Source organism: Lasiosphaeria miniovina, assembly GCF_030549165.1.
Source record: "Lasiosphaeria miniovina strain SMH2392-1A chromosome Unknown B0T26scaffold_5, whole genome shotgun sequence".
Lineage (NCBI taxonomy): Eukaryota > Fungi > Ascomycota > Sordariomycetes > Sordariales > Lasiosphaeriaceae > Lasiosphaeria > Lasiosphaeria miniovina.
In genome coordinates, this window is record NW_026848224.1 from 1,796,255 (window position 1) to 1,822,872 (window position 26,618).

The 26,618-nt window shown below is 54.4% G+C and overlaps 8 protein-coding genes across 8 annotated transcripts; 5 read left to right on the forward strand and 3 right to left on the reverse strand.

Annotated features, from left to right (window-relative positions):
• Positions 1–1,718: 1,718 nt before the first annotated feature.
• B0T26DRAFT_753075 (uncharacterized protein) lies at positions 1,719–2,207 on the reverse strand (the record flags this gene model as incomplete). Its single annotated transcript, XM_060445616.1, has 1 exon — positions 1,719–2,207. The coding sequence occupies one exon, from the start codon at positions 2,205–2,207 to the stop codon at positions 1,719–1,721; it is 489 nt and encodes a 162-aa protein (XP_060294221.1).
• Positions 2,208–3,838: 1,631 nt separating this feature from the next.
• Positions 3,839–4,763, forward strand: B0T26DRAFT_803852 (uncharacterized protein; the record flags this gene model as incomplete). The annotated part of the gene is made up of 2 exons (XM_060447106.1): positions 3,839–4,022; positions 4,098–4,763. The coding sequence occupies 2 exons, from the start codon at positions 3,839–3,841 to the stop codon at positions 4,538–4,540; spliced, it is 627 nt and encodes a 208-aa protein (XP_060294222.1). The 3' UTR covers positions 4,541–4,763.
• A 1,185-nt stretch (positions 4,764–5,948) lies between these two features.
• On the forward strand, positions 5,949–9,868 carry B0T26DRAFT_832122 (uncharacterized protein). Its single transcript, XM_060447479.1, has 5 exons — positions 5,949–6,455; positions 6,524–6,552; positions 6,636–6,753; positions 6,830–6,977; positions 7,034–9,868. Exons 1-5 carry the CDS (start codon positions 6,408–6,410, stop codon positions 9,427–9,429), a joined length of 2,739 nt encoding a protein of 912 aa, XP_060294223.1. The 5' UTR covers positions 5,949–6,407; the 3' UTR covers positions 9,430–9,868.
• A 3,020-nt stretch (positions 9,869–12,888) lies between these two features.
• Positions 12,889–15,079, forward strand: B0T26DRAFT_677308 (multicopper oxidase-domain-containing protein; the record flags this gene model as incomplete). Its single annotated transcript, XM_060440088.1, has 6 exons — positions 12,889–13,107; positions 13,198–13,276; positions 13,356–13,367; positions 13,442–13,459; positions 13,519–13,570; positions 13,645–15,079. The coding sequence occupies 6 exons, from the start codon at positions 12,889–12,891 to the stop codon at positions 15,077–15,079; spliced, it is 1,815 nt and encodes a 604-aa protein (XP_060294224.1).
• A 1,423-nt stretch (positions 15,080–16,502) lies between these two features.
• Positions 16,503–17,519, forward strand: B0T26DRAFT_753079 (uncharacterized protein; the record flags this gene model as incomplete). Its single annotated transcript, XM_060445617.1, has 1 exon — positions 16,503–17,519. One exon carries the CDS (start codon positions 16,503–16,505, stop codon positions 17,517–17,519), a length of 1,017 nt encoding a protein of 338 aa, XP_060294225.1.
• A 121-nt stretch (positions 17,520–17,640) lies between these two features.
• B0T26DRAFT_715636 (uncharacterized protein) lies at positions 17,641–19,500 on the forward strand. The gene has a single exon (XM_060442243.1). It carries the CDS (start codon positions 17,851–17,853, stop codon positions 19,147–19,149), a length of 1,299 nt encoding a protein of 432 aa, XP_060294226.1. The 5' UTR covers positions 17,641–17,850; the 3' UTR covers positions 19,150–19,500.
• On the reverse strand, positions 19,355–20,971 carry B0T26DRAFT_780845 (uncharacterized protein; the record flags this gene model as incomplete). Its single annotated transcript, XM_060446699.1, has 3 exons — positions 19,355–20,224; positions 20,321–20,507; positions 20,853–20,971. 3 exons carry the CDS (start codon positions 20,969–20,971, stop codon positions 19,355–19,357), a joined length of 1,176 nt encoding a protein of 391 aa, XP_060294227.1.
• A 2,913-nt stretch (positions 20,972–23,884) lies between these two features.
• On the reverse strand, positions 23,885–24,934 carry B0T26DRAFT_753083 (uncharacterized protein; the record flags this gene model as incomplete). Its single annotated transcript, XM_060445618.1, has 3 exons — positions 23,885–24,114; positions 24,542–24,656; positions 24,713–24,934. 3 exons carry the CDS (start codon positions 24,932–24,934, stop codon positions 23,885–23,887), a joined length of 567 nt encoding a protein of 188 aa, XP_060294228.1.
• Positions 24,935–26,618: the final 1,684 nt, after the last annotated feature.

A 26,618-nucleotide genomic window follows, 5' to 3' on the forward strand; every position in this document is an offset into this window, starting at 1 on the left:
TTCTTAGATTAAAGAGTCTTTGCTTATTCGTAAAATCTTTGTATTGTTTCCGCCGTAGTCTAAAATCGGTCGGCCTGTCCGAGATCAGAACTGTCTGGGGTGTTGGAGTTGAGATCCATTATACGCCAAAGGCCCTGTCTCCGTCAAAGGCCCTGTCGCTGTCTATTGTCCAACCATATCTACGCCGAGCCAGACTCTCACTCTCCTAAGCGCCAAGCCCTACGCTTTCCAGTTTCCACTTGCCACCACCGCTCTGATTATTATTGACATCCAGAGGGACTTTATCGACCCCGGCAGCTTCGGCTCCGTCCAGTGCGGCAACGATGAAATCTTTTCCAGGGCCCGCGCTATTGTCCCCACCGTCCGGAAAGTCCTCGATATTTTTCGCCCCGTTGGGGGCTATGTGATATACACCCGCGAAGGATACCAACCAGATCTCGCAGACCTGCCGGCCGCAAAGAGGCTCCGCCAGATCTCGTCTCCCTATGGCCACCATACCATGGGCATCGGTGACTAAGGCCCTATGGGCCGGCTCCTGGTCAGGGGCGAGTATAGCCACGATATCATTGATGAGCTAACGCCGTGGCCCGGCGAGACGGTGATTGACAAGCCTAGAAAGGGGAGCTTTTAGGGAACTGATATATACCGGGTCTTGCTTGCTCGGGGCGTTACTCACCTATTATTTGCCGGAGTTACTACCGAGTTTGTCTTATAGCCTAGATTGCAACTCCGTCCGTAGCTAACTCGGCTTTAGTTAGATGTTATATTACCACAATATTACGAGAGTGGAGTAATCGCGGCTACCCAGTACTGCGTGCTCGATGACTGCACCCAGGGCTTTGATGCCTAGTAGGTGGCCACGTCGCTGAGAAAGATATGTGAGATAACGAAAGGTCAAGATTGATTGGCGAGAGTGAGTTGGCTGTTACGAAGACTTGAATCGCTGCGACGATATTAATCGGAAATAGATCGAAGCTCTGAGTCATGCATCGGTAGCGATTTCTAGACTATTCGAGTCCAGCGACGCGGCTAAGGGACGAGGCGTAGGAATAGTACTGTTGTAATGTGGGCCTTAAAAGGGTTAGGCAAAGGATTAGGCAGAGGATTTGCAGCCTACTTCGCGACCTCCTTCGCAGCCTAATCGCGACCTACTTCGCGGCCTACTTCGCGGCCTACTTCACCACCTATTTCGCCACCACAATAGTAGTATAAGAAGGGGGCTTTCTGGCACTGCCAGAAAAGGAAGAGAGAGGAGATACATATACGAATCCATCACTTGAACCACCAGTTTTCGGCGTGTAGATACGCCCTGCTGCTTCTAGTACCGGTACCTGGTGATACCAACAAGTACGCTCGGTAAATTATCGAGTGGGTTGCTATATACCGAACAGCTTTATGAATATACGTACGGATCAGGAATTCGCTTCTGCGATCAAAGGCTGTTGTGAGTTGGTAAGGAGGCAGCCAGTGGATGGGTTGACGGGGTCGAAGAGGTTGAGGATGATATGAGAAAATAAGCGCCGCGGAGAAATTACACCGTACCAGCATAAGTCATATTAACACCCCACGTAACGGTTGGTAGGAGCAGGAGAACCGAAATTATGAGGCAACGTAGGATGAAAAGTCGCCGTACCGGATACTAATACTGAAGTATTCTAGTTCTAAGTAAAGCTGGAGTGTTCAAACTTGTGACGGCCCGCCTTACGAAGGTAGGGAAGTCAAAGGTTGAAGGCAGTAACGAATGTGGATTCAAAGCTAAGGAAGAGAAAGGAATCTATCCCAGCCGGGGCCTCAAAGGGGTCGCTCATCATTTCAAAGCCGTTGTTCACGGGTTGGGAGCTCGCGTTACGGCCTCCAGAGATGACAGAAGTCTGGGTACCGACCAAACAATAGCGCATCGTGGGCTCGGCAGCCTTGCCGTGTGGGGCAACTGGAACCCCGGCCCCAAAGTTGTATGTGGCTGTGACCTTGAGAGGAACAATCGGATTAGTTGCGTCATAGCTGAAGATTGCCGGCGTGATGATAGGCCTCGTTCTCGAAGGCACCGCCGAAGACCCCGAAGTCGCTTTGAGAGTCGGAGGGTGGATAATGTTGTCGATGCTAATAGTTTGACTATGGCGGCCCGGAACAAACCCGTCTAAGAGGTCCAACTGGAGCACATTACTCGACTTGGCAATCTGGGTAATGGTTAAGAATGAGCCGGCCATTGCTCCAAAGCTAGCTGTCAAGTCTCGCCTCGCAACACGATGAGGGCAAACAAGGCGGGATAGGTAGGTAGGTAGGGCTGGAGAAACTTGAAGGTGTTTGGCGGGAGGAGAGTTGTCGATATCGCAGTAGAAAACTTGTCTCCTTTCCGCGGCGGCAACATGTTTCTCTATATACCCGGCTTGTTTTGTCTCTCATGCTCCTCCGCTTCTGGCAAGCTTCAGGTCTGAGGATGGCTTTGGACCGGTTCTTGAAACAAGCCGGCCCAACCAGGCGTGCTCCATGACTAGACCGCTTACCTCTGAGGGCTTTGCCGTATAGGTATTATTAGGTACCTTGAGCTGGTGTCCTCAGTCTGACTCCGGTTTCGTCTTTCAACCACACATCATGGCGAGAATATTCAACAGGCAAAAGTGGCAAGGAGAATTGTAGCGTCTGGTGCCGCCAACGTCCAGCACCCCTCTCGAACAGCTTATCTCAGATAGGTAGCCAAGGTAACGCTAAGGTATCTAAGTATCATGGCTAGTCTGGACCTGAGCTCTTACGAGGTATAGGCTGACTTCAGCCGCACCCCGTTTGTCGTTTTCTATTTTTGACTTCTGCCACGACGGTGCCGCGTTCGGTGCCGCAAACATCTACCACCCGTCTAACGGAAGGCTGTTAGTCAGCTCGTCCTCTCGAACGGCTTATCCACTATAGATCAGGCGCTCTTCTCCTGAGTCCGGCTCCCGGCGTGCTATCATGGGAACAAGACCTACTCCCAGGCGGTCCAGCGGCGGCACGGCAACGCCTCCAAGTGTGCAGCGGCGCCGAGGTGCAAAGCTCCGCCGATTTACGACCCTGATTACCTCAAGGTTGATCTCAGAGCCCAAAATAGAGCAAAAATCAAACCAACAACAAAGACCCGCGCCTCATACTCTCCCAAAACATAGGTAAGCAGAGGAGGCCGCGTGGCACCAACCTCAGTCTTGTCGAGACGGTTTCAGAAGGAAACACATGGCATACCCACCGGCATCCATGGATGTGTGCTTGCTTGCTTGCTGAGGTGGAACTAGTCAAGGATTTGATAATTCGTCCGTCCATTGATTAGTGGGGGTGTGCCAAAGTCCTGTGAACCTGCGGGCAGGAACAGTCTTAGGATATATACCCCAGATGTCCCCGTTCATGGACCGATTGATTTTCTGCACTGTAGTCACCCACAACAGTCCCAACGAAACAACCACCACTCTCTAGCTGTCTCCTTCAGCCAATCATCCTTCCTTTCTGCTTTCCGTGTTCTTTTCCTGCTTGCAGCCATGTCGCCGTCAGAGATGAAATCCTCAATCGCATGCTCAATGAAGCCACAATCAACCAATCAAAACTCAGCGGCGCCACTGACAAGACCCATGCTGATCTGGAGGAGGCTGTCATCGCACGAGTAGTTAAAAGCGCCCCAGGCTTGGCTAACGCAACCGTAACCAGGGCAGAAGGTAGTCCTGCCTTTAGTCACACTATCGAGGCTACGACGGTCGAAGCCACCTTCAACATCAATCTGTAGACCGCCCCGAACAGGGACCCCGTGCGGCTCAAGCTCAAAATAATGAGCTACGAGGATGCTATAAAAGCCCGGGAAGCCCAGCAAGCCCAACTCGGGATGCAAATGATCGATCTGGAGTCGGCCTTCATGGTCCTGAAGCCGCAGCCGGCGTCGCTTGCATTCGGCGAGAGGGCGCTACAATCTAAAACGGGCTCCAAAATCTTGTCCGTCTACAAGCAGCTGTTCACCCGGCTCATACTAGATGACAGAGCTCTTAGAGATGGCAGCAATGATCTCGCGAGTCAGACACCCCCCCCCCCCCCAAAAAAATGATGCCTTTTGCGCTGAACTGACGGCGTTTTTGTTTTCTACACAGACATTGACAAATCCGTGGCCACCAAGACCGGCCCTCCCCCGGCGGCGACTGTACTTGCGGAATTCGAAACCATCATGAAGCCCCTGTACTTGAAGATCCAGGAACACTTTGCTGCCACGCAGCCGGCCGCCGCCGCCCCCACAGCAACGGGCAAAGTTGACGTCGCCAACAAGGCGCACTTCGTCGTGCAGGTCGCTCAGGGCGGCGCCAAGTTGCTTAGCGCCAAGTTCGCTTCGCTGGACACAGCGGCCAAGACGGCGCTGAAGCCCAGGCCACTGGAGCAGCCAACCCACGACGAGAACAAGTTTGTACTCCAGAGACTGCCGGGCGGCAAGTGTACCAACGGCACCATCACCATTTATGTGGCTGAAGAAAAAACGCTCTCCATACATCAGATCAAGGTCCAGGTCCCCCTCCCAAAGTATGAGGCGTCGTCTTCGTAGAGGGTTGCCGGACAACCCTTTGGGCGGGACTACCAAAGCATGGAAATGGTATCCCGACCCCATGCTAGATGGGAGGGTTGGTGAGGCGGTAAAATGTTCGCTGGCTTGATAATGGCGGCCGAAGAGGTCTGAGGCCTGACTAGGAACGGTGGAGCCCCCCGGGAGACCTGATAGATTGGGAAAAGGCCTAATTATCGCGTGTTGCGCGGAATTAACAGCAAACGACACCGAGATGTAATTAGTAGGCTATTCAGACGAGTAAGGGTGGAGGGACCAGAACTGGTTGTTTCTGGCCATGCTGGACATGGGGGCCTGCACCCTTAATCATGGGCTGCTAGGACTGGAATCCAAACAACTGAATAGAGTCTTTTTCGCGGCAGAATGTCTACATGGGAGCTCATCATGGTCTGCCTGAGCGAGCATGCAATTGAAACATGACGGTGTTGGTCTCACCTAGTCCCGAGGTGGGAACATCCGATCTCTAAAATTCCCTCATGAGCTCGCAAAACAGTGCAGGCATATGCTTCCATGGCTCGATTCCTTTCAGTAACGGTTGTTTAAGGTCCCAGTTCCAAACAAATAGCATTTTAAATCGGACGCCCAACCGTTCGAAACGCCCTTCTGTGCGTCAAGGCCGTCAACAGTTGTTCCCACAAACTAGTTCACAAGAGCTAATTAATGCACTCCAAACAGTTTGCGATATGTGACTCTGTCGGTTCTGCCCAAGTGCAAGCTAGGGTTAGGGTTATTGCTGGGTTGACTGCCAGGCCCAAGCGACTAGCCTACGAATAGCTTCATTTGCAGGTTGACTGCAAGACCTAGGCGACTGGTTGCGAGTGGCTTTATTTGCAGGTTCGGGTGTAGGCAAACTTTTGGCGTTCTAACCTCAATTCTGGGGCATCCGGACAGTCCTCGATCTGAGCCTTGTTTTGACTTTGTTCTAGAGTTATGCAGGGTTGTCCCAGACCACCCAGATCAAACAGCGGATCCGGGGCGGAGACGGACGGGAATGCTGCGAGGGGCCAGGGGTGGGCTGCTAGAGCGAGCGAACTCCCTGAGTGAATGCCCTGCGGGTTCTGGAAGAATGAATCCATGGGTGGATGCCGGTACCAGATCCATGGAGAGCGCTCACAGGATGTAGTTTTATAGCATACATCCACGCAGGTGGCTTGTTGCTCAGTATTTACGGGTCTTGTGGGCTATCCGTGTTGTTTTTTCCAGGATTTCCTTTCCGAGCTGAAGACTGTCTCCATGGCCAAAATATTTTGGTTCGATAACGAAAAACCCGATACGGATATTCTCTAGCTCACACCCCCACTGCACTGCATGGAAGTGGGCCGCTCGGCTGTGGGCTGTAATTGTCTTGAAATTTATCAGTACCTACACGACCTCTCTGCGACCAAAGCCTGACCCACATTGCGCCGCAGCTTTCCTCAGCCAGCGTCGTCGCTGTCGTCGCCGCCGCCGCCGCCCTCGGACTGCGCAACCTCTCAGACTTCCATCTGAGCAGAAGACTGAAACTAAACCGTTTCCTTCTGGCGTGCATCGACTTGCCAGCTGAGCCGAGCTCAAAGTCCGACATCCCTGAGCTGGCGCCAGTCGCGGTCCCGATCCCCTATCGACAGTCGGGAGCGGCTTTGCGCACGATATCCCCAAACCTGCCGCGCCAACAACCTGCCTCTTGCTGCTCGCCGCAACCTCTGCCATCTTGTCTGATGCTGTGGTTACATTGGCCACCGGCTTGTCTTTGATAGCGAAACGTATTCGATCCAGCGCGACACCATCTCACCCGAGGTCCCGACCCGAAAGACGCGAGGCTGCTTGGCCGGCCGACGAGGACCGGGACTTGTCCCAACGGTGCCGAGGGATGCAGACAGCAAAGGGAAAGGCCGAGGCGCTTGGAAGAAGGGCCAAGGTGTGTTTGCATGCGCATTGCCCTGCCCAGACCTCCGGCCAACCTGCTAACAAAAGCTCGCTTTGTAGCTCGCCCTGTCTTATCAAGAACTTCTCGAGTAATACAAGCCCGCCAAACTCCGCGTCGCCCCCTTCTTTGGCTTGCACTGTGCCAGCTGGCTGACAATTCTCTCTACTGCAGCGAGTTTTCACGCAAAGACCTCAAGTCTGTCGGCAATTACACGCTGGGCCGTCTTATTGGCAAGGGGTCGTTCGGGAAGGTCTATCTGGCAACGCACAAGCTCACAAATGGCTCCAAGGTGAGTCTGTTCTTGATGGCTCTGCCGGTTGCTTCAAGATTTGCGGCCCAGTTCTCTGACGCCCGGCATTCTCTAGGTCGTCCTCAAGTCGGCCAACAAGGACGATTCGAACCTCGCGCGAGAGATACACCACCACCGCCAATTCGTCCACCCCCACATTGCTCGTCTGTACGAAGTTATAGTGACAGAGACCTTGGTGTGGCTGGTTTTGGAATATTGCCCTGGTACGTCCAAGACACTTCTTTCCCAAACCGCTGGCCACCCACTGACGTTGCGATAGGTGACGAGCTGTACAACTACCTCCTCAAACATGGCAAACTACCGGTGGATAAGGTCCAAAAGACATTTACCCAACTGGTTGGTGCAGTGTGCTACGTACACCAACAGTCCTGCGTCCACCGCGACCTAAAGCTCGAAAACATCCTCCTAGACAAGCACGAGAATGTCAAGCTGTGCGATTTCGGCTTCACGCGCGAGTACGAAGGCAAATCCAACTACCTGCAAACATTCTGCGGGACCGTGTGCTACTCAGCACCCGAGATGCTCAAGGGCGAGAAGTATGCGGGCGAAAAAGTAGACGTGTGGAGCCTGGGGGTCATCCTATACGCACTGCTATGCGGAGAGCTGCCATTCGACGACGACGACGATGCCGTGACGCGGTCCAAGATTCTCACACAAGAGCCGGCGTACCCCGACCACATCCCTCCAGACGCGCTGTCTCTTCTGAAGATGTTGCTCTCGAAGCGCCCTCTTCTCCGGCCGACGCTGCCCGACATACTGGCGCATCCGTTCCTCGCCGAGCATGCGACGCAACAGCAAGATATCCTAAAGTTCGAGCAATCGCCCCCGTTTTCGACCCCTTTGGAGAAAGAGACGCTGCAACGGATGCGCAGCGCGGGAGTTGACATTGACGCAGTGATCGAGAGTGTCTTGGCTCAGAAGTGCGACGTGCTCGCAGGGTGGTGGACCCTTTTGATCGAAAAAGAGGGACGGAAAGCGTTGAGAAAGGAGCGGAAACGCAGGGAAAAGGAGGCGGACCATCGGAACTCGAGACGGTTCTCCCAAGCGTCGAGTCGGATGAACGCGCTAGCAACGGTTGAGGAGGCCCAATTCGTCAAACTGTCGGATCCGCCACTGCCTAGAACGCGAGGCCGGACCGAAAGGAGGAGCGGCCACTACCCTAGCTTGATGATTCCCGACATTCCATCGTTCGCCGATTTGGCCAGGACTGCTAACGGGAACCTGAGTCCGGACGGCGAGATCCCCCCTCCCCCCATAGACAAGGATTCGATCAGGTCTGTGAGCTCCTCGAGGCACCGGAAACCAATACCGCCGCCGAAGGAGGGCGTTTTGCGGAGCGCGCGCTCTCGGGGGTCTACGCTGCATCTGGTCACGACAAGCGACGCATTGACTATGAACGGAGGCTCTCAGCCGGATAGCCAGCAGAAGGTGAAGAAACGGCCATCACAAGCCATCCTAGCCCACTGGAAAAATTGGACGCACTGGCTCTTCGAGAACACGCGACGGCATCGGACATCCAACAAGCGTGGCAGCCAGTCGACCCCTAATCTGATAGACAAGCCCCCGACGAAGGATGGCAAGTCCAAAGACAGCAGCCCGCGTCCGCAGACAAGCAAGTATCCCACGTCCAATTCGGGCGCTGCTACACAGACGGCCAGCCTCCCTAAGGGAGTGGTTGCCAATGGGTATGCTGGCAGAGGGACGTCGTCGCTCGCAGGGAGCCAGTTCCACAGCCCCATCTCGCCTAACCTTACCGCCCCCCACCCTCCGCAACTTCCACGTGTCCAGACGACGGGTTCTTACAAGCGACAGTCGCTGTCTCCGTCGCCGCTGACACCCCGGTCCACGGTGAGGCGCGCTTCTGGTGCGACCGGCCTGCGGGGGAGAAAGTCAACGTCTTCGTCCGTGTCGTCTATCCGCTCTCTGCACCACGCGCACCATCACAGCCACAGTAAAGCCAGTTCGACATCATCAAACGGCTCGGTATCAACATCCGTGTCCAAGACGCCGCTGCATGCGCGTAGTCCGCACCACTCCGTCAAGGTGCTACCTGCGACTCCAACTAGTGGAAGCTTCCCCAGCAACATACGTCTCGTGCGCGACCGGTCTGGGCCCCCTATAGGAATTGGCATGTTTAGCGAGGGCATGCCAAGCTACAACGAGCGCATGAACTCGACTTCGGCGTCTGCGATGCAACCGCCGCGGAGTCCGAACCCGTTTGGCTCGGGCTTCAACTCGCCTGGAGGAGCAAGCGGAGGCGGGCCGGCTGTGCTGTTCGCCAAGAGGAAGCGGAGCATCTTCAAAGGCCCCATGCTGAGTCTGGGCGGTTCTGGGAGAGAGACGGGCAGGAGCTCTAGCACGGGGTCGGCGGGCCACTCTCGCAGCGCCAGTGCCACCGGCCTAGGACGGCGCAGCGGCGAGATCACGATCCAAGAAGTGGACGAAGATGCGGAGGAGGACGACGACGACGACGACGTGGAAGAAGTGGACGCGTTCAGCCCCATCGTCAAGGGTCCTGGCGAGGTCATTGAGGAAAAGATTTACGAGGACGGAGAGGACCAGGGCCAGGACCAGGACCAGAACCACGGCGTCGGCGTCGGCCAGAAGCCGCCGAAGCTGAAGCTGAACTTTGATGCGGGAACAGCGACAACATAGGCGGGCGGGCGAGCGGTAAATAAAACTTTTATTCTTTCCCGGTTTCCTGTTTCGTTTCTTTTGTTTTCTCAAATCTAGATATAGCAGGGCCTGGAGAATCAAGACGAGGACAAGGACAGGTCAAAGACAGTGTCAGGAGCCACGTATGTATAAAGCTGCATACAGCGAGCGATTGGGGTTAATTTCCACTGGTTCTCCTCTTGGCTACTTTTTTTTCTCTTCTCTCTTTCTCTTTTGCTCTTTTTGCTTCTTAATTAGCACAAGCATGGTTTGTCGGTTTGTTAGTTTGCTGGGGCCGAGGAGGTGCCGCATAGATGGGTGCCCCTTTTTCGGGTGCGATGTCAACGTATTATTAGGTGTTATTTGTTGAAAATACGCATGTAGTGGACTGTGGGAGGAATCCGAGTGTCCTGTCTGATTCTCGCTGTCTAAATTCTGGAGTATCCTGATTCGTCTTGTGACTGTGACTTGTATGCGTGATTGCTTGATATCCAGAGTCGTCCTCGGAATTGAGATGTGGTCTTTGGTCTGCGGTCATCGCATGCCGCATGGCGCTTAATTAGAGATGTTTTGATCATGGCTGAGCTCGTACTTCGGGGAGATCTTGTACGGGTCGTATAAGAAAAGGGAGCCGGCCCAGATTTTTATTTCAAGCAGACTCGGTCTCGCATTGTACTCTACCCAGGTTTTCTCTAGTCTTGGTACGGTAGCTACATCATCATTTGCTGGCCCTGGCAAGCGTTTCTGGTTTTCATAAACGTACATGTTATCTCGGTCTAGCTAAACTTGAATCTCTGTGATGATCAGTGCTCAATCGGTCATGTTATGTCACGGCATGGCTTTTCTTTGCACACGAGCTGGTCCTCCCAATCAGTCATGGCACGGCTTTTCTTCCCACGCGAGCTGATCCCACCCGGCTCTCCGTCTTGGGAAGCCAAGGCCTCTCTCTCAGATCTCTCTCTGATTCTCGGCGAAACATGAACCCCCGATGCCCGAGACGATGCGCTAGCTGCCACACCTACACCGTGTGTGTGTTTGAATACGTACATGGCTAGCGATGGTCTCCTATTATTATTGATTATGGTTGAATATTATTCGCCTCGCCTCGAGACTATAAGCTAGGCGGGCTCGGCAATCAGCCACATTGTTAACCGAGGCGTGCTTGGGATTAGATGCATGACTAGCTCTACTCTGTCTCCTGAGGAGGTCTCCGTGTCAGGTAGGTCTAGCATCGGTGAGGCACCTCGCTTCCTCGCTCGCCGGGCCTGCGTTCCGGGGTGGGTGAGGAGGTGGCGTGGCACGAGGCTGGGCCGGATGGCTGAGGACTGGAGTGGTTTTTTTGAAGAGGCATACAAGAATAGAATCGCCTGACAGTCAGTGGATTGGGGCAGCGTTGGTCGAGGGCGGAATAACGGGAGGACGGCAACCCAGCTGTCGTCGGGGTGGTGTGGTGTGTAAAACCGCCCAGGATGCGTTTGCTCGTTCGAAGTTGCACTTTTGGGGTTGCTATAGCTGCCCTGTTCTGCTATTCTTAGGTGTCCATGACCTCCTGCCAAGTTTGCGGATGGTGCGTGTCGGTGCTACCCGAGGCAACCTGGGAAGGCGCAAGGACGCGCGGGCGGGCTCTTGCTCGTCTGGCCTCTGCCGCTTTCTGCGCTTGTGCCTTCCATTTTCTGCAGAAAACGACCTTAGCTACGGCCCACTTCTCTCTGCCGCTGCTGCTGCCGCTGCCGCTTGGACAGTGGAGGCATGCACAAGCTGTTTGCTTCTGCAGCTCCAACTCGCCCCCGCCGTCTCGTCTCGGTCGCACACTACTCTGCCGCTCGCCAGTTTCTCCAAACCAGGCAGGCCGCTCGCAGATGGTGGGGTCTGCGCCGATGCCGACTGTACCTCCTGCCTCTTGGTCTTTTTGAGATGATCAGATCAGATCCGACGACGTGCAGCGAACGAATTTGCTGTGTGCGTCCCTCTCTATTTCCTTCCGCCTCTTAACTTGTTTCTTCTCTCTCTGTTGGACGACTATTTGCGAGAGCCCCTAAGCGAGCGACCGCTCAACATCTTGGCGCCTAGGCGAGAGCTGGCTCCCGCATCCTCCTTCGCGCGAGGAAGCTCCCGCCGGGACCCTTAATATTTGCAAATTGCTGTCATACCGGTAGGGCAGCGAAGCAGCAATCAAAGGATTCCCCGTTCCCGGGTCTTGTTTGTCTCTATCTATGTCGACAGTGGCTCGTCGACCACGATGCAGTCTGCATCACCGCGCGTGTCATATAGGAGCGCCCTCTTACATATATATACTGGACAGCCCGCTATAGCCCCCATCTCCTGCCCAGCCTCCAGTTCCGCCTCGTGTCTCTCTGCTGCCACCCTCTCCACCATTTTGAACCTTGCACGCGTCGGGAAGTGGTCTGCTGACTGATCCGGGGAAGGTGTAGAGCTGGGGGGTAGGTAGCATGTCTGCAAGTTTCCGGCCAGACGAAGACAACGACGACAACTCAGGGACGCGGCACGCCGTGACCTGGGTACAGACCGAATCCCGCGACCCGTCTCAGGCAAAACTTTCTTGGCACATGTCCCCGAAGACGGAACGAGCGGGAAGGGCAATAGAAGAAGCAAAGAGACAAGCTGCAAACCCCTCTCCTAGGCCAGCTTTTCGTCCTGTGTTGCTTAATACACGCACTTATTCCCAAGCTCCCGGCCCCCTACCAGAACAAACCCAGCTGTGCACACACAGCTGGCTAGTGGAGTGCTCGCGGGGAATAGGTGGGTTTCTGATCCCTTCCAATTGCTCCACTGTCCTTGGCAGGTGCCGTAGTCCGTCGCTGCCCAGTGTTGCTGCGAGCTCAGTCACGGCCGTGTCCCCGAGACCAGACGTCCTCGGTCCCGGGCAGTGCAGCCACAGCACAGCACAACACTGCACTTGCCGTTTCCAAGTCCCCAAAGAAGAACGCTAGCGTTCCATTGCATCGTCCGGGGGCCCTATCGCCAGTCGTCGTCAAGAGACGACAGGGCCAAGGGTCCGCCGTGGCTTTTTCGGTCTTTGTCTCCAAACCGAGCGAGGCAGGGCTCCTCGAGCCTGTTCTGTTCCAGGTCCTTGGCTGCCGCCGGCGGTCGGTAGCAAGCCCTGGCCTGTGTGACGGGGCCACATGGCGAGAAGTTAGAACGTCACACATTGCATGCGCCGGCCCGTGTCTTGTCTCTGTGAGAATAAATAAAACCGAAATGTGTCGAAAGGACCTCTATATCAAGCCCCGGCCAGACTTGTTGTCTTAGGCGCTTCCCTTTGGTTCTCACCGCCATTACCTTAGTCGGTGATATCCGCTTGCTTCTTTTGCACCTCGTCTTCTAACTTAAGACACAGACGTCTCCTCTGCGTTGCCGCATGCCAGTGGGAGTAGTAGCAGCAGTGTCACTACCCTAACATCCCTCCCACCCTCTCCGTCCCGCACACGAACCGTCGACATGGCCATCACTGTCAATAGTCTGCTGTCCTGTAGTCTCGTGTGGGGTCTTATTCAGAGCTGCTATGCTCTGGTCACCCACTCGTCTCCACAGGAACTGGACCTACAGCCTAGACAGGCCACATGTAATACTGCAACCAACAGACAATGTTGGACGAGCACCTTCAACATCAACACCGACTACGAGACGTCGTGGCCCAACACGGGTGTAACCAGAACCGTACGGTGTTCTCTCCTTGTGTTGTGCAGGCTACATATCCGCTTCAGCCCCCAACGATGAACAAAAATCCTAACCAAGACGCGTGCATAGTATACCCTGACCCTCACAGAGATCGACAACTGGGTTGCAGGCGATGGCAGCACTAAAGTGAAAGCTATGCTTGTCAATGGTAAGCAACTTGACGCCGGGCACCGTAGCATGACTCGGTCAAAATCAAAGTGCTGTGCTGACAGTTTGAAATCCTCCAGGCCAATTTCCCGGTAAGTGGGTGGTTCACCCGTCGTCCAGCTGTCTACTATTTGGAGATAAATTCTGACTCGCGCCGTTGTCAAAGGCCCCACCCTTACCGCAAGTATGTTAGCTACCCTCTTGACTTTCCTACGATGAAGCTGTCTAACATCGTTTGTACAGACTGGGGAGACCAAATCAATATAACAGTTGTCAACAATCTCCGAACGAACGGGTAAGCACCAAACAACTTGTCTCATTTTCTTGCCATGCTCCCCACGTGAACATACATGTACTGACTGTGTCCAGCACTTCGATTCACTACCACGGCATTCGCCAGCTCAACACAAACACTCAAGATGGATCCAGCGGCATCACAGAGTGCCCAGTACCCCCGGGCGCGTCGAGGAAGTACTCCTTTATTGCCACCCAGTACGGCACGGCGTGGTATCACAGCCATTATTCGGCGCAATACGGCAATGGTGTTGTCGGGCCCATCGTCATCAGCGGCCCAGCATCTTCCAATTACGATATCGACTTGGGATCCTTGATGGTCACGGACTGGTACAATGGCGCAGTAAATCAAATCGCGGCCAGAGTCAACAACCCCAACAACCCCTATATACCAGGCTTCCCCGGTTCCCCTCCCAACAGTGACAATGTGCTATTCAATGGCAAAAACCGCAACCCCGCGACCGGCGGAGGCAGCTACGCCAAGTTCACTCTGACGCCAGGGAGCAAACACCTTGTTCGCCTCATCAACCCGTCAGTCCACAACTCGTTCACGCTGACGCTGGTTGGGCACTCCTTTACCATCGTGGCGACCGATCTCGTGCCGGTGCAGCCCGTGACGGTAACGAGTCTCTATATTGGAATCGGACAGAGATATGACGTTATCATCGCGGCGAACCAGCCAGTGGCCAACTACTGGTTCAACGCTTCATTTTCTGCCGGGCCGTGTGGTATTTCGAACAACCCTCGTCCCGCGGCCATTTTCTCGTACTCGGGCGCACCGAACGCAAACCCAACTGCTGCCGGTACCGTGCCGCCCGACAGTCTCTGCGCTGACAAGCTCACCTACGTTCCCGTCGTGACCCGCACCGCACCCGCGTCCTCGTACACCCCCGCTACTGGCAATACGCTCAACACGAATATCCAGATCAACAATGCGCTCGTGCGCGTCTTCTGGCCCGTCAACAACTCGCCCATGAGTGTGTCGTGGAATGATCCGACACTGGAGTACGTCAAGAATGGCAACACAGGAGCGATGCCCGCGGCGCGCAACGTCGTCTCGGTGCCCTCGGCCAACGTGTGGGCTTTCTTTCTAATCCAGAACAATTCGAGCATTCCCCACCCGGTCCACCTGCACGGCCACGACATCCTCATCGCCGGAGCCTCCCCTCCCCTTGCCAACCCCATCAACCCGGCCAACCGATTGCGTGCCTACAACCCGGCCACGGACGGTCCGAACCTCAAGGGCAACAACCCCACGCGCCGCGACACGACCATGCTTCCAGCCTGGGGCTGGCTCGTCGTCGCCTTTCGCACCAACAATCCCGGTGCTTGGCTGTTTCACTGCCACATTGCCTGGCATGTCAGCCAAGGCTTCAGCGTGCAGTTCCTCGAGCAGCTGACTGCCATCCCCACCACCATGAGCCTCAACGACATCACGCCCAACTGTGCCGCCTGGGATGCTTACTACCCCGCGAACGACCCCTTTACGCAGGATGACTCAGGAATCTGATTTGGACGGCTAGCCCTGGAAAGAATATCCTTGTCAAGTTCCGTTAACAGCTGAGTTGTGACGCTCTAGGGAAGTAGTTGGATATAAACAAAGTAGGTCGGGGTTTTCATGCATTGTAAGGGAGAAGGTGTGGTAATTCTTTATCTTCTTACTTTTTTGGCGGGAGGTATAGTGGTGAATACCGTCTCATTTACCGAGCAGCTCGATCGGCGGGAAGATTGACCCTAATTTTTTTGAGGGGGTCACTAGAAGATACCTGGCTGGCTGGCAAGGAGAGATCGAATCGTCAAATGCATTTCAATACTGTCGGTTGACTGCAGGAGACTTGAAAAGGCCTGAGAGGAACATTGGGGGTAATAGGTGATTAAAACAGAAATAAAAACATCGAGGGTTTCTTGGTAGTTGGTTGGCGGCACATCCTATTCCATTCGCAAATGACTGATAGCTATAGGCATCCTAAAATGCGCCCGTATCTATGAATTAGATTGGGCTGTTGAATATTTTGAGATCTATATTGACTCACTTTGTTTGTGTTACTGAAGCTTCGACTTGCTTTTTATTTACATTTCTTTTATCTCCATATCCATCTCCTAGATTGCAACAAGTCTGCCGGCCCGCCTAGTGATGGATAATTGGCCATCCGGCTGCATCTTCAAGTCCACGGGGCATGTTCATGAAACTGAAGAGAGCAATGCAATTGTACCTTTTGGCGGAATATGGGTCTCTCAAATTTCGGACCTCCGGGCGCAAGCGGCGGGCCGAGGCGAAGATACTATTGTGCTAAGATAGAAGAAAATGCTCTATCATTCCGCGAAATCTAACTAACTACCCGTCTTCCCATCCCGAGCTATTTCAATACCGAGGTAGGAAGCAAAACGTCGGCTATGCCTAGCGTTAGTGCAGCAGTTTCACTTCTCGGGGAGGTTAAGATTCGCAAAGTGAAAAAAATGTTTTTGATCCGGCGGCCACCCATTGGCTGGAATACGGGGGCCCGGTGTAACACAGACCCGAATGCACCACAGTATCGGGTCTTCATTTGCACCTTTTAACAACAATTGCTCCGTACATTACCTGCCGATCTGGGAAGAATACGCGCGGCCGCCGTGAAAGTGAAGTGAAGCTTTCACGTGCCAGTGATCTAGTAATTAGTCGGGTCAGACGTCATGGGCTCGAAATTTTATGGAACGTTGGGCATCGGGTGCGCCCTATTTCACCGTCCTCGGGATATAAGTACCTAGGGATGTGCGGAGTCCGCGTCGTCATTTTCAACTTCACCACATTCACCAACATAATTACCGACCGAGGTTGATCAATCATTCAGGCATTCAGGCGCAATCGCCCAAAACAGGTACCCGGATCGACAGCCTTTCTACAACCAACCTGAATTTGGAAGCGCAAGCAGGGGAAACAGCCGGACAACAGAATGCCTCACGCCGAATCCGCCACCACGAAGCCAGCGCCGCAAGGCGACTCTGACAAAACCATCCCGTCCCTCGCCGGCCAGGTGATCCTGATCACGGGCGGCACGGGCGGGCTGGGCGCGGCGTCGGCAGTACAGCTGGCGCGGGGCGGGCCGGCGCGCATCTACGTGTCGGGGCGGCGGGAATCAGCAGCAGCAACAGTGATAGACACGATGCGCGCAGCGCTGCCTACATCATCAACATCAACAACTGACGTGCGGTTCCTGCGCTGCGACCTGGCGGACTTAGCATCAGTATGCGCGGCCGCCGACGAGGTGCTCGCGCGCGATGCGCGTCTCGACGTGCTGCTGGCGAATGCCGGCGTGGCCGCGGTGCCGCCTGCACGTACGAGTGATGGGTACGAGGTGCATTTCGGCACGAACCACGTCGGCCACGCGCTGCTTGTGCGCAAGCTGCTGCCCCTGCTGCAGGCAGCGAGCGGCCGCGTCGTGTTTGTCACGAGTTTTGGGTATCGTGGCGCGTGGGGCATTCCGTTTGCTAGTATCAAGCCGCAGGAAGGCGCGGCGGCGACGGAGGGAAAGCAGCAGCAGCAGCAGAAGTCGCAAGAATGGACGGTGCCGGTGGTGTCGCGGTGGACGCGGTATGCTGAGAGCAAGCTGGCCAACATTCTCTACGCACGCGAGCTGGCAGAGCGATACCCCGAGGTGGCTAGCGTCAGCGTGACGCCCGGGTTTGTGGCGACGGGCATGACGGAGGGCATGGGGCTGTGGGACCGCGCCATGGTCCGCGCCGGGTCGCATCTGTTCTCGGGGCGCAGGGGCATAGTGTCGGCCGAGGACGGCGCGCGGAACCAGGTGTGGGCTGCGACGGTGGACCGCGGCGCGCTGGCGACGGGCGGCTTGTATGATCCGGTTGGAGTGCTCGCCGCCGAGAAGAGCCTGATGGGCCCTGCGAGGGACCGCGAGCTCGGCCGCAGGCTGTGGGATTGGACCGAGGGCGAGCTGAAAGGCTGGCTGTAATGTAATGTGGTAGCTGACTGGTTCGCTTTTAATCGGGTTCTTCTTTTTATTTTGGCCGAGTTGGTTTGGTTTGTTGGCTTTGTTGTTCGGTAGAGGGAGGACCTTCCTTGCCTTACCTTTGGTATGCCTCCCAAACCCTAACCCCGCTCGGTTTAACGGGAACGACCTTTCCCCTCTGTCGTCTGCCGTCTGTCTCCTGCAATTCCCCAACCTCGCTCACTCGTCGCGTCTCCAATCGCGATCTCAGCCCGTCCGATGCAAGCAGCAGCCAGCAAATCGAGAGGAGCAAAACAGACGATACGGTTTAGTTTGCCTGGGAGGACAGCACGGGATGATGGGGGTGCCGACAGTTTCGGTGTCGGTGTCGGTGTCGAGGTCGGTGTCGATGCCCGTGTCGTTGGCGCGCCGTTGCACTTGCCCCAGATGGCGACTGGCAAGGACAGGAGCAGGAGCGCCGCAGTCTTTGGCGGCCCGCCACCAATCGCGCTCCTTCGCCGTTACGTCGGCCTCAATGCACGAGGCATACTGGCGCCTCCACCCCGAGATGGAGCGTCCGCTATTTCCGTACAGAGGCGGCAAGCACTTTCCGCTTCGGCCCTACAATCCGCCTTTTTTCCCCCGGCGCATCCCTTACGACCGGAACGAGGTCCACGCAATGCATCCCGTAGACCGATGCGTCAAGTACCCGCCCGACGGCTTTATTAGCGGTGTCCCCTTTTCCGTCCGGTTCACCGACCAAATCAGAAGCGACAGCTCACACAACAACGCCATCTTCGGCGTCACCCTCCACGGCCCGCCGCTCCCAGGTATAGACCCGGCGCTGGTCGCGGCGTCAGAGGCCGGCTGTCTCGCCCTCAAGGTCTACGACCCCGTCTGGTATTACAGCGCCTCGACTGCCGACCCCATGTCGTCGTGCGATCTCGCCTTCAACACAGAGGTAGCCGTATACCAAGACCTCCGGAAGCTCTGGGGAACCGTCGTGCCTCGCTTTTTCGGCACCTACGTGATCGGCATCCCCATCGAAAAACGTGGTAACGCGTCGTACGACAAGGTCCGCAATGTACGGGCCGTTTTAATGGAGCACGTCCGTGGCATCCGCGTCGGCAACATGCCGCTCATCAGTCAAACCTACTCGCAGGAAATCCGGAAAAGAATAGTGGGCGCCTATCTCGACGCCACCAGCGCCCTATGGCGGATGGGCATCGCCCAGGTCAAGCTGCAGCCAGAGAGCCTCATTCTCGTCCCCGGGGCCTTCGAGCGTGGCGGCGGCGGTCCCGGTATCCAGATGCGCATGGTCGGCTTCACCGAGACCCCCCATAGACGACACCCGGATGATAAGCCCGATTACAAGTCTAGGGAGCGTATGGAATCGCGATGGGACATCGCCCACAGGTTTTTGAACCATTCTCGGGGCCCCAAAAGATGGTATAACGACTTGGTTTACCTCAGTGGCCCTAATCGCCTGATTGACTGGGACATTGAACATTGGCTCAGAAACGAGTACGGACTTAGTACAAGGGAATATCTAGCCGGAGAAGCCCTTGAGAAAGAAGTGTTTGGGGTCAGTGACAACTTTTTGAATAACGCCAATAAGGTTTATTTCCGACCGACGTTAAACCAAGCTAAGTAATTACTCCGTAGTTTGTAATTAGGTCTTTGGGTCTGAAATGTCTACTCAAGGGTCATGGCAGACCCGGGGGTTCTTGCAGTGGCAGACGAAGCGAGCTTTGGAGTAAAAACGATACAATTCTCTACCAACTCCTCCCATGTCATAGCTCATCTCGCATCTCACTCACTCTCATTCTCGCCACTATGCACACATGTGGCTGCTTCATTTACTTGCCCATGTTGCTCATGCCGGACCCCATTCCAGGCATCTCGGCGACCCAGCCGTCAATGTTCTCGTTGACCTGCGACTTCTTGGTGCACTTGTTGCCGGCGGCAATGGTCTGCGTCTTGAGCTGCGGGCAGTTGATGTTGCAGTTGGTGTCCATGGCCTTTTGCAGCGCGTCGTCCTTCCACCCGAACACGTAGTCGCCGTGGTTGCCGTAGCCCGTCGGGTCGTCCTGCGACCACACAAACGGCTGCGACCCGTCCGCCGGCCACAGGCTCTTGTCGTTGAACTTGGCCGTGTCCCAGATCACCTCGTAGAACAGCTGCGGGATCTTGACCGGGTGCGTCGCCGGGCACGGCCCGCCGTTCTCGAACGTTCCGGAGGATGGGTACGAGATGTGGTCCATGTGGTTCGGCGAGTCGAGGTTCTTGCCGTCCCAGCACGTCGGGAACCGCAGGTTCGCCATGATGCCCGCCGCGCACGGCTTGGTCGGGAAGTCGAGCGTCTCGCCCGTGCGCGTCATGATGTTGGCGAGGCAAGTGTACGTCAGCTGCCGGAACTGCTGCGCCTCCGCCTTGGTGCGGTACTGCTGCTGCCCCGTCAGCATGCGGAACCCGGGCTTGAAGGCTGTCACCACGCCCTTGGCGCTGCCGCTGCCCGCCGTCGGCAGGTAGTAGATGGTCATGCCGCCGACGGCCTGCTCGAACCCCGAGTTGGGCTTGAGGGGCACCCGGTGGTAGCTGCCGTTGCGCGCCTTGAAGTACAGCACGGCCGTCCAGTAGTTGGAGAAGTCGTCGGCAAACGTGCACGTCGTGCACGTCGACTGCGTCGGCGGCGGCGACTTGGGGTCCATGGTGATGTTGAATGAATTCTGCAAGTGCCCCGTGTTAGTTATTGGTCTTTGATCAGATGACTGATTGATTGTCGATATGGTGTGTAGAGCGGAGACTCGGGAGACAAAACTCACCCCCCCGACAATCTGGTGAAGATGAGGCGACGGCGCCATTCCTGGGTTGACCAGCGGGTCCAACCGTTCCACGACCAGGGACGAGCACGAAAAGCGTAGCAGTGCATTCCCGGCCGTCACGGTAAGCGCCAAGACGGCGGCAACTTGTTTCAAGTGCATCTTGCTTGTGCGAACCCGGTAGCGGGTGCTGTGCTTATTGTTGTTGCTTCCGTTTAGTGTGGAGTGGGTGGTGGGTGCCTGTGTTGACACGACGACACCATGCGAGGAAGTGTAAAAATAGGGGGTAAAGGGTGGCAGGACCGATGTAGGCGCGCAGACCGTTGGAACATTCTTAAATGCCCGCAAGCCTCCCTTTCCAGGTGTGGGCTTCATGTAGGCCATGCTATGGAAATTAGAACACCATATCCAGCTTGGCCGAGATTGGTGGGATGTCCGCGTTGAGCGTGGCCTCGTGGGCGCCCATCTCCATCGCCACACGTCCCCAGACTCGCGGCAGTTACACTGCCGGTTTGTGGAGAGCTATGCAACATACAGGAAGTGGTTGATCCGGTGGATAAATGAGCTTGAATATGAGTAGGTGCTCTTATTTACCCCTGTCGTGTCGATATGCTGCTCCACGACTGCCAAAACGGGATTATCCGGCGCCGTCATTTTGTAAATTAAACACAATGACAGGTATTCAAGTTTGTGGGGAATGCACTGCTTGCCGTGGGCGGTTACCCCGGACCCTATATCGGATCAATGCTCGGTATATGTTGCGACTCGTTTAGAAACGAACATGCCTTTTCTTACTACAACACTCTTAGGTAACTTCGAGGCAGAAACCTCTGCCATATTTTCCAATGCATTCGACTCGGAATAAGCCGTGGTGCAAAGCTGTCTTTGTAGAGTTTCATGATCGTCAAAACGGCGTGCCACAAACCCCAAGCCATACGGCTTGCCATGCTGGTACTTCCCCAGAGGCACCGTGGCGGTGGGTGCTTCTACATCATGATTAACATTTGCTTCCCAGAGGAACTCCTTGTTAGAGATCAAGATTGGTTTGAAAACTGTAGGTAACTCACGGGCCCAAGCCGCATAGATGGTCATTTCCGTCCATGCCGGCAGGACCAGCACGTCCAAAGTTGTACTTATCCAAAGCTTCGACAATACCCTCATCAACGGCAATCTTTGTTACTTCCAGAAGTGCCGCGTTGTACTCCTCGTCAGTGAGATTTTGATTGAGCGCCGGCTCGAGGTATCCTTGAGCGAGTTTTCCTGACAGTCACATTGTGAGCTGACGGCGGAGATGTTGGAAGTCAAAAAGGAGTCCCGGTTACCTTTGCTGTATGGCAGCTCCGGGTGTTCACGATTGAACTTGATCAGTTGCTTGAGAGACTTGACTGCGACGCCATCTAGGCTTGCTGCATGCATCGCAAAACCCCGCCCCATTTCGTGACCTGGCTCGTCCGCTTTCTTAGTCCACGCCAGATTGACAGGGGAGAAATAATTAAACAGGGAAGATTTTCCCCATAAGTTCTGGGACCCGGCCCACAGAGAGGGGCGCGCTCTTCTGATCTTTGCGTCCTGGACAAAAGTGACCCCCCTCTTGCCCATTTCCGCGACGGCATCCAGGCCAAGCGAGAACATCTGCAAGAACTGTCAGCCCACGCTGTACAGGAAGACGAAAATGAAAAAAAAAATTTAAATAAATAAATAAAAATAACGTGTGTGATAAGCGAGATGAACAGACAAGCGAGTTGAACAATTTCCACAACCTCACCACAACTACCCTCAATTACACAACCACAACACTAGGAAATAACAATAACTGAATCGGAAACAGATGAATCAGACGATTCTGCAGCCTCCTTGCACGTACGTGCATTATGGCCAGGCTTGCCGCATACGCCACAGCATCGAATCTTCGTACGAGACCCCCCTGCACCACCACCATTTTGTCGTGTTTCCTGGACCAACTGCCCACCCACAGCCTTCTGATCCAGTAGATCCTGTGCCTCTTGTACAGTAAGTGATCCTCCAAGCCGAACACGTGTTTTCTTGGCTCTCCGTCGCTTACTAAGCCCCTCATTGGCCTTCCGAAGTGCTGAGACCTCTGTACGCAAAAGAGCCACCTCGTGCATCATAGCCATCGTACCTTTAGCTAATCGATCCACAGCAGTCAGCATTGGTGTTGGAGAGCTGCCCTGATGGTTGGAAATTCGAGTTTTGATGAACGCTGACTGTGAGGCAGCCTCTCTCGGGTTTTGTGGCGTTTGGGAGACCCAAGGTAGCGATGTAGTTGGGCTTGTAGCTGGGGGTGTTGGAGTCCGAATACGCACATCCAGCTTGGATATCACCCTCTCTGGATCGTACGGCACAAGGCCGGCTCCAGCAAACCCCCCCTGGATATTCCTTTCCGTAACCGAAGCAAAAAACGCCTCTCTAAACCCACAAAGAAACTCCAGCTTGCTAATATGTGTGATGTTCATCCGCATCAGCTGCTCAATCTGACAGCCGTACGCCTTCTTCAACGGCCCAAAGCAACCAACATCCAATGGCTGAAGTAGGTGTGAAGAGTGCGGAGGCATACAGAGTGTGATGATGTTGTGCTCCCGGCAGTAAGTCTCGAATTCTTCGGAGTGGTGGCTATCGTGGCCGTCGAGAATTAACAGTCGGTATATTCCCTTCGTACGAGATGCTGTGTGGAAATCGAAGTGCCGAATCCAATCCATGCCTTTCTCATTAGTAGTCCAGCCATTGTCGGTTGTTGCGATACGCCAGGTACCCGGAAGGTTGCACTCTTGATACCAGTTAGCAAGGTGATATTGCCCAGCTAAGATAATGAATGGTGGGATAGTCCAGCCTAGAGCATTCACTCCTTGGATGACTGTAGCCCACTCTCGATTACCAGGCTGGGCTTGCTTAGCCCTACCACGGCCATCAGAGGTAGTAACTACCATAGCGGGGATGATAATGCCCATCATAAAGCCGGTCTCGTCGAAATTGTACAAATCTTCGTCAAGGATACCGTACTTGGCCTTCGTGTTGTGCACAAGCGCAAACCACTCGCGAATAACTTTTGGATCTTCGCATTTGGCCCTCTGGTAGTCGTATTTACGCGTAAAACGCGTCCGAAGTTCTGGCTGGCGCTTGACGAAGTTGTGAGCCCAGCGTGTACCGACAGAGGGCGCGTCGCGTTCGCGTAGCAATCGATTGGCCATATCTTCTACGTACGAAAGCCGGGGATGAAATGCGCGCGCACATAGCTCAATGATGTACTGAACAATCGTTTTCTCTTCCAAATCCGTAAGCTTACGCGAATTGGCTGGAGTATCACGTCGTGCAGGTTTGCCGTCGCGTCGGTTGCGTATAGTATTTACCGTGACTTGATATGTTGTTGCTGCAGCTCGAATACTGAGTTTTGGGTCGTTTTGAATAGCCCTGAGGGCCAAATTCACCCTAGCTTCGTATGAAGGAAGAGACATTTGAGTTTGTTGAGGAATTTGGTGTTTTGTAGAGAGGAGGCGCGTCGCGTCAAAAGTGTTCAACTCGCTTGTCTGTTCATCTCGCTTATCACACACGTTACCTGTTCCCCATCATCAATGTCGGCCTGGTCGCCGACGAACCCAGGGAGAATGGACCAGAACCATTGTCGGCCACGCCGACCCTGAAGTCGTTCCAGCTAGCGTCGAGAGAAGCAGTAAAGTTTTTGGCGTGCGGTTTCGAATCGGCCGTTACTGGATCTTCCGGGTCATAACCACTGGTCTCAGTCGGCAGAGCGGCAATATCCCATGCCGACTTTGCAAAAATGCCTGGCGAGTCGAAAGTGGTCGAAGATGCAAGGATTCCACTCCGCGAGAGCAGACATGTGGAGACTTTGAGCCCGTACAAAGCCATGAACGATGCAGGGCAGTTAATAGAATCTTGGGTCTCCGTCCCGAAAGCAAAAGGAGAAAACCCGGCTGCTACGGCAGCAGCCGGTCCAGCCGACGACCCGCATGGGTCCGCAGACCGTAGAGTGAAAGCGTTTCGCTGCCAAGCTGGGACCAGCCCGGGCTAAGGTTGTTGTCCCTGGGAACACCCGGTCAGTCAAAATGCTAGGTTCGTAACCTCTTTTTCTTCTTCTACTTCAGGGTGATATACTTGAAGCCATTAAGTTCCTACTATGAGTTAAATCAATCCATAATTGGACTTGGGGAGCACATACCCCGAGATTAGCTTTTCCAATAACAATCGTACCAGATTTCCTTGCCTTCTCCACAATGAATACATCACGGCTAGCTATGGCATTCTGTAAGGCGTATGCTCCCGAGGTTGTCTTCATGCCCAGGGATCCGTCGGTTGACATGTTGCCCTGCCAAGTGTGTCAGTGGCACTGAGCAAGTGCATGTCTCCACATCTAGCGTTAACCTTTATGATAAGTAGAATTCCGTGCAGCGGACTGCGTAGTATCCCTTTCCGCCGCTCGAGGTCCCTCTCATTCGCGATGCCAAGAACAATGTCTATCGGCGTGAGCTCGAGCATGGCGTGGAGCTGGAGGCCAGACTTGTCGCCAAGCGCAATCCTTCTCGGATACTCTTTAGTCAGCCGGAGCGACGTTAAGGTTCGGTTGCTAAAGAAGCTGCGCAACATCTTAGGCGGTGAGGGTCAGAAGGTCAAAAGAAGCGGGAATGCATTAAGGCGTGTGGGCATCGCTAATCAGCCATGTCGAAATAACAGCTAGAGCCAGTGGAAACAACAGCCAGTAGAATCGTGAAGCCGTGATGGTGTGTCGCACCTTCCTCGGGGATTTGGACTTGTCTGCCCGATCATTTACTTTTGAGGAGGTTTTTTTGGAGACCTCGCGTCGACTCAGAAACGCTTCAAGTTGTTTCACGTGCGAGAGCAAAAGTACCTAGATGATCAGAATCTTTGACTCGAAGCGAGCTGCCCCTGTCTTTGGGTTAGGGCCGCGGATAACGATAGTAAGGGTATTCCGACTATGATATTTAAGGATATTATTAGAGGCTTCCTAATGATAAGATCGCGACTGTAGTTTCTAAGAATACCAGTCAAATCATAATTTTATTGAAGACCGTTTCCTTATTCGCAGTAATAAAACTTGGGAACATTAGAAAGACCAAAGTCGTAGGACATATCGAGGACTGGAGGCACAGAAAGACCAGATTAATTGATTATGTGGTATAGAATGCTTACCTAGTTTTACTTATTGTCACCAGCTATACAATGATCGCTGCAAGTTCTTCTAATTCTGGGATTCTAATGTTTGGACTCGGGCGGCCCCAAGGGTCCTCGGAAAGTGCAAAGGGTAGATCAGAAAACTCAAGGGCTTCTCGTATTAGGCAATAATTACGTTCGAAGTCTCATTACATCCTGGGATCGACATTCTTTGGCGCAGTTTTCAGTAACCAGAACAATACCGGACCGCCGTTGCCATCCATTGAATTTGAATGAGTGAGGTTCAGGCCATTGCCTTCCCATACTAGACTATCAGTAGTGATTCCTGACTCATACCGACCGACTTACAAACCTTACCGCCGCCATTCGAGATATGAGTCTTCACGCAGGGTAGATAAAGCAGGCCAAATATCTGGCCGCATGAGATTCACTCTTTCGCCCAGACCATTCCTCACCAACAAGCGCCGCTAACAGTCAATCCGCGCTTCAGCTAGCGCGACAACATCGGCTAACGCGCCAATTAACCGTCTAGGTGAGCTAGGGGCCGTCTGGGTCAAGAGCCGTCTGTTGCTAACCGCTGTTCTCGGACCAAAACGTCGCCAAGCAATGCACGGCACTTGCTCTTCTGAAAGAACCGTACATTTGCGCAATGGCGATAGGTAGAGCGGTGGGTGGTGAATGGTTGCGCACTCGGCCACCCAACAAGAAACAGGCCAATTATTTTCATGTCGTCGGTGTTCTGCGGGTTTGCAGTTGATTATCAAATTGCGGCGCGACTGCCCGGGGGGTGGGGGGCCGCCGGGTTAATAAAGGACACATCAATCGAGGTGTGCGTAGGTAGCTAACTCCGTATTCAGATTTCCGTCACGCGCGTACCTTAATCTTGACCCCTGAAAGCTGTGACGACCCAGGTTTCCGATCAGAATTCGTGTGGTAAGTGGTTCCTCGGCTGAGTGCTGTGCCATTTTCTGAAAATCCTTCAGAGATTACATAGTAGTTTCCTGCGGGGCCGAATTGCAAAGCTGATTGGAGCTTTGCGAGACAGAATCCTTCGGCTCTTCCTCAGGCGACTTATTAAGCGCTGTGATCCCCTGATTCCCTCTTAGTGTCTGGTAAAATGGCTGTGCGGATACTCCGT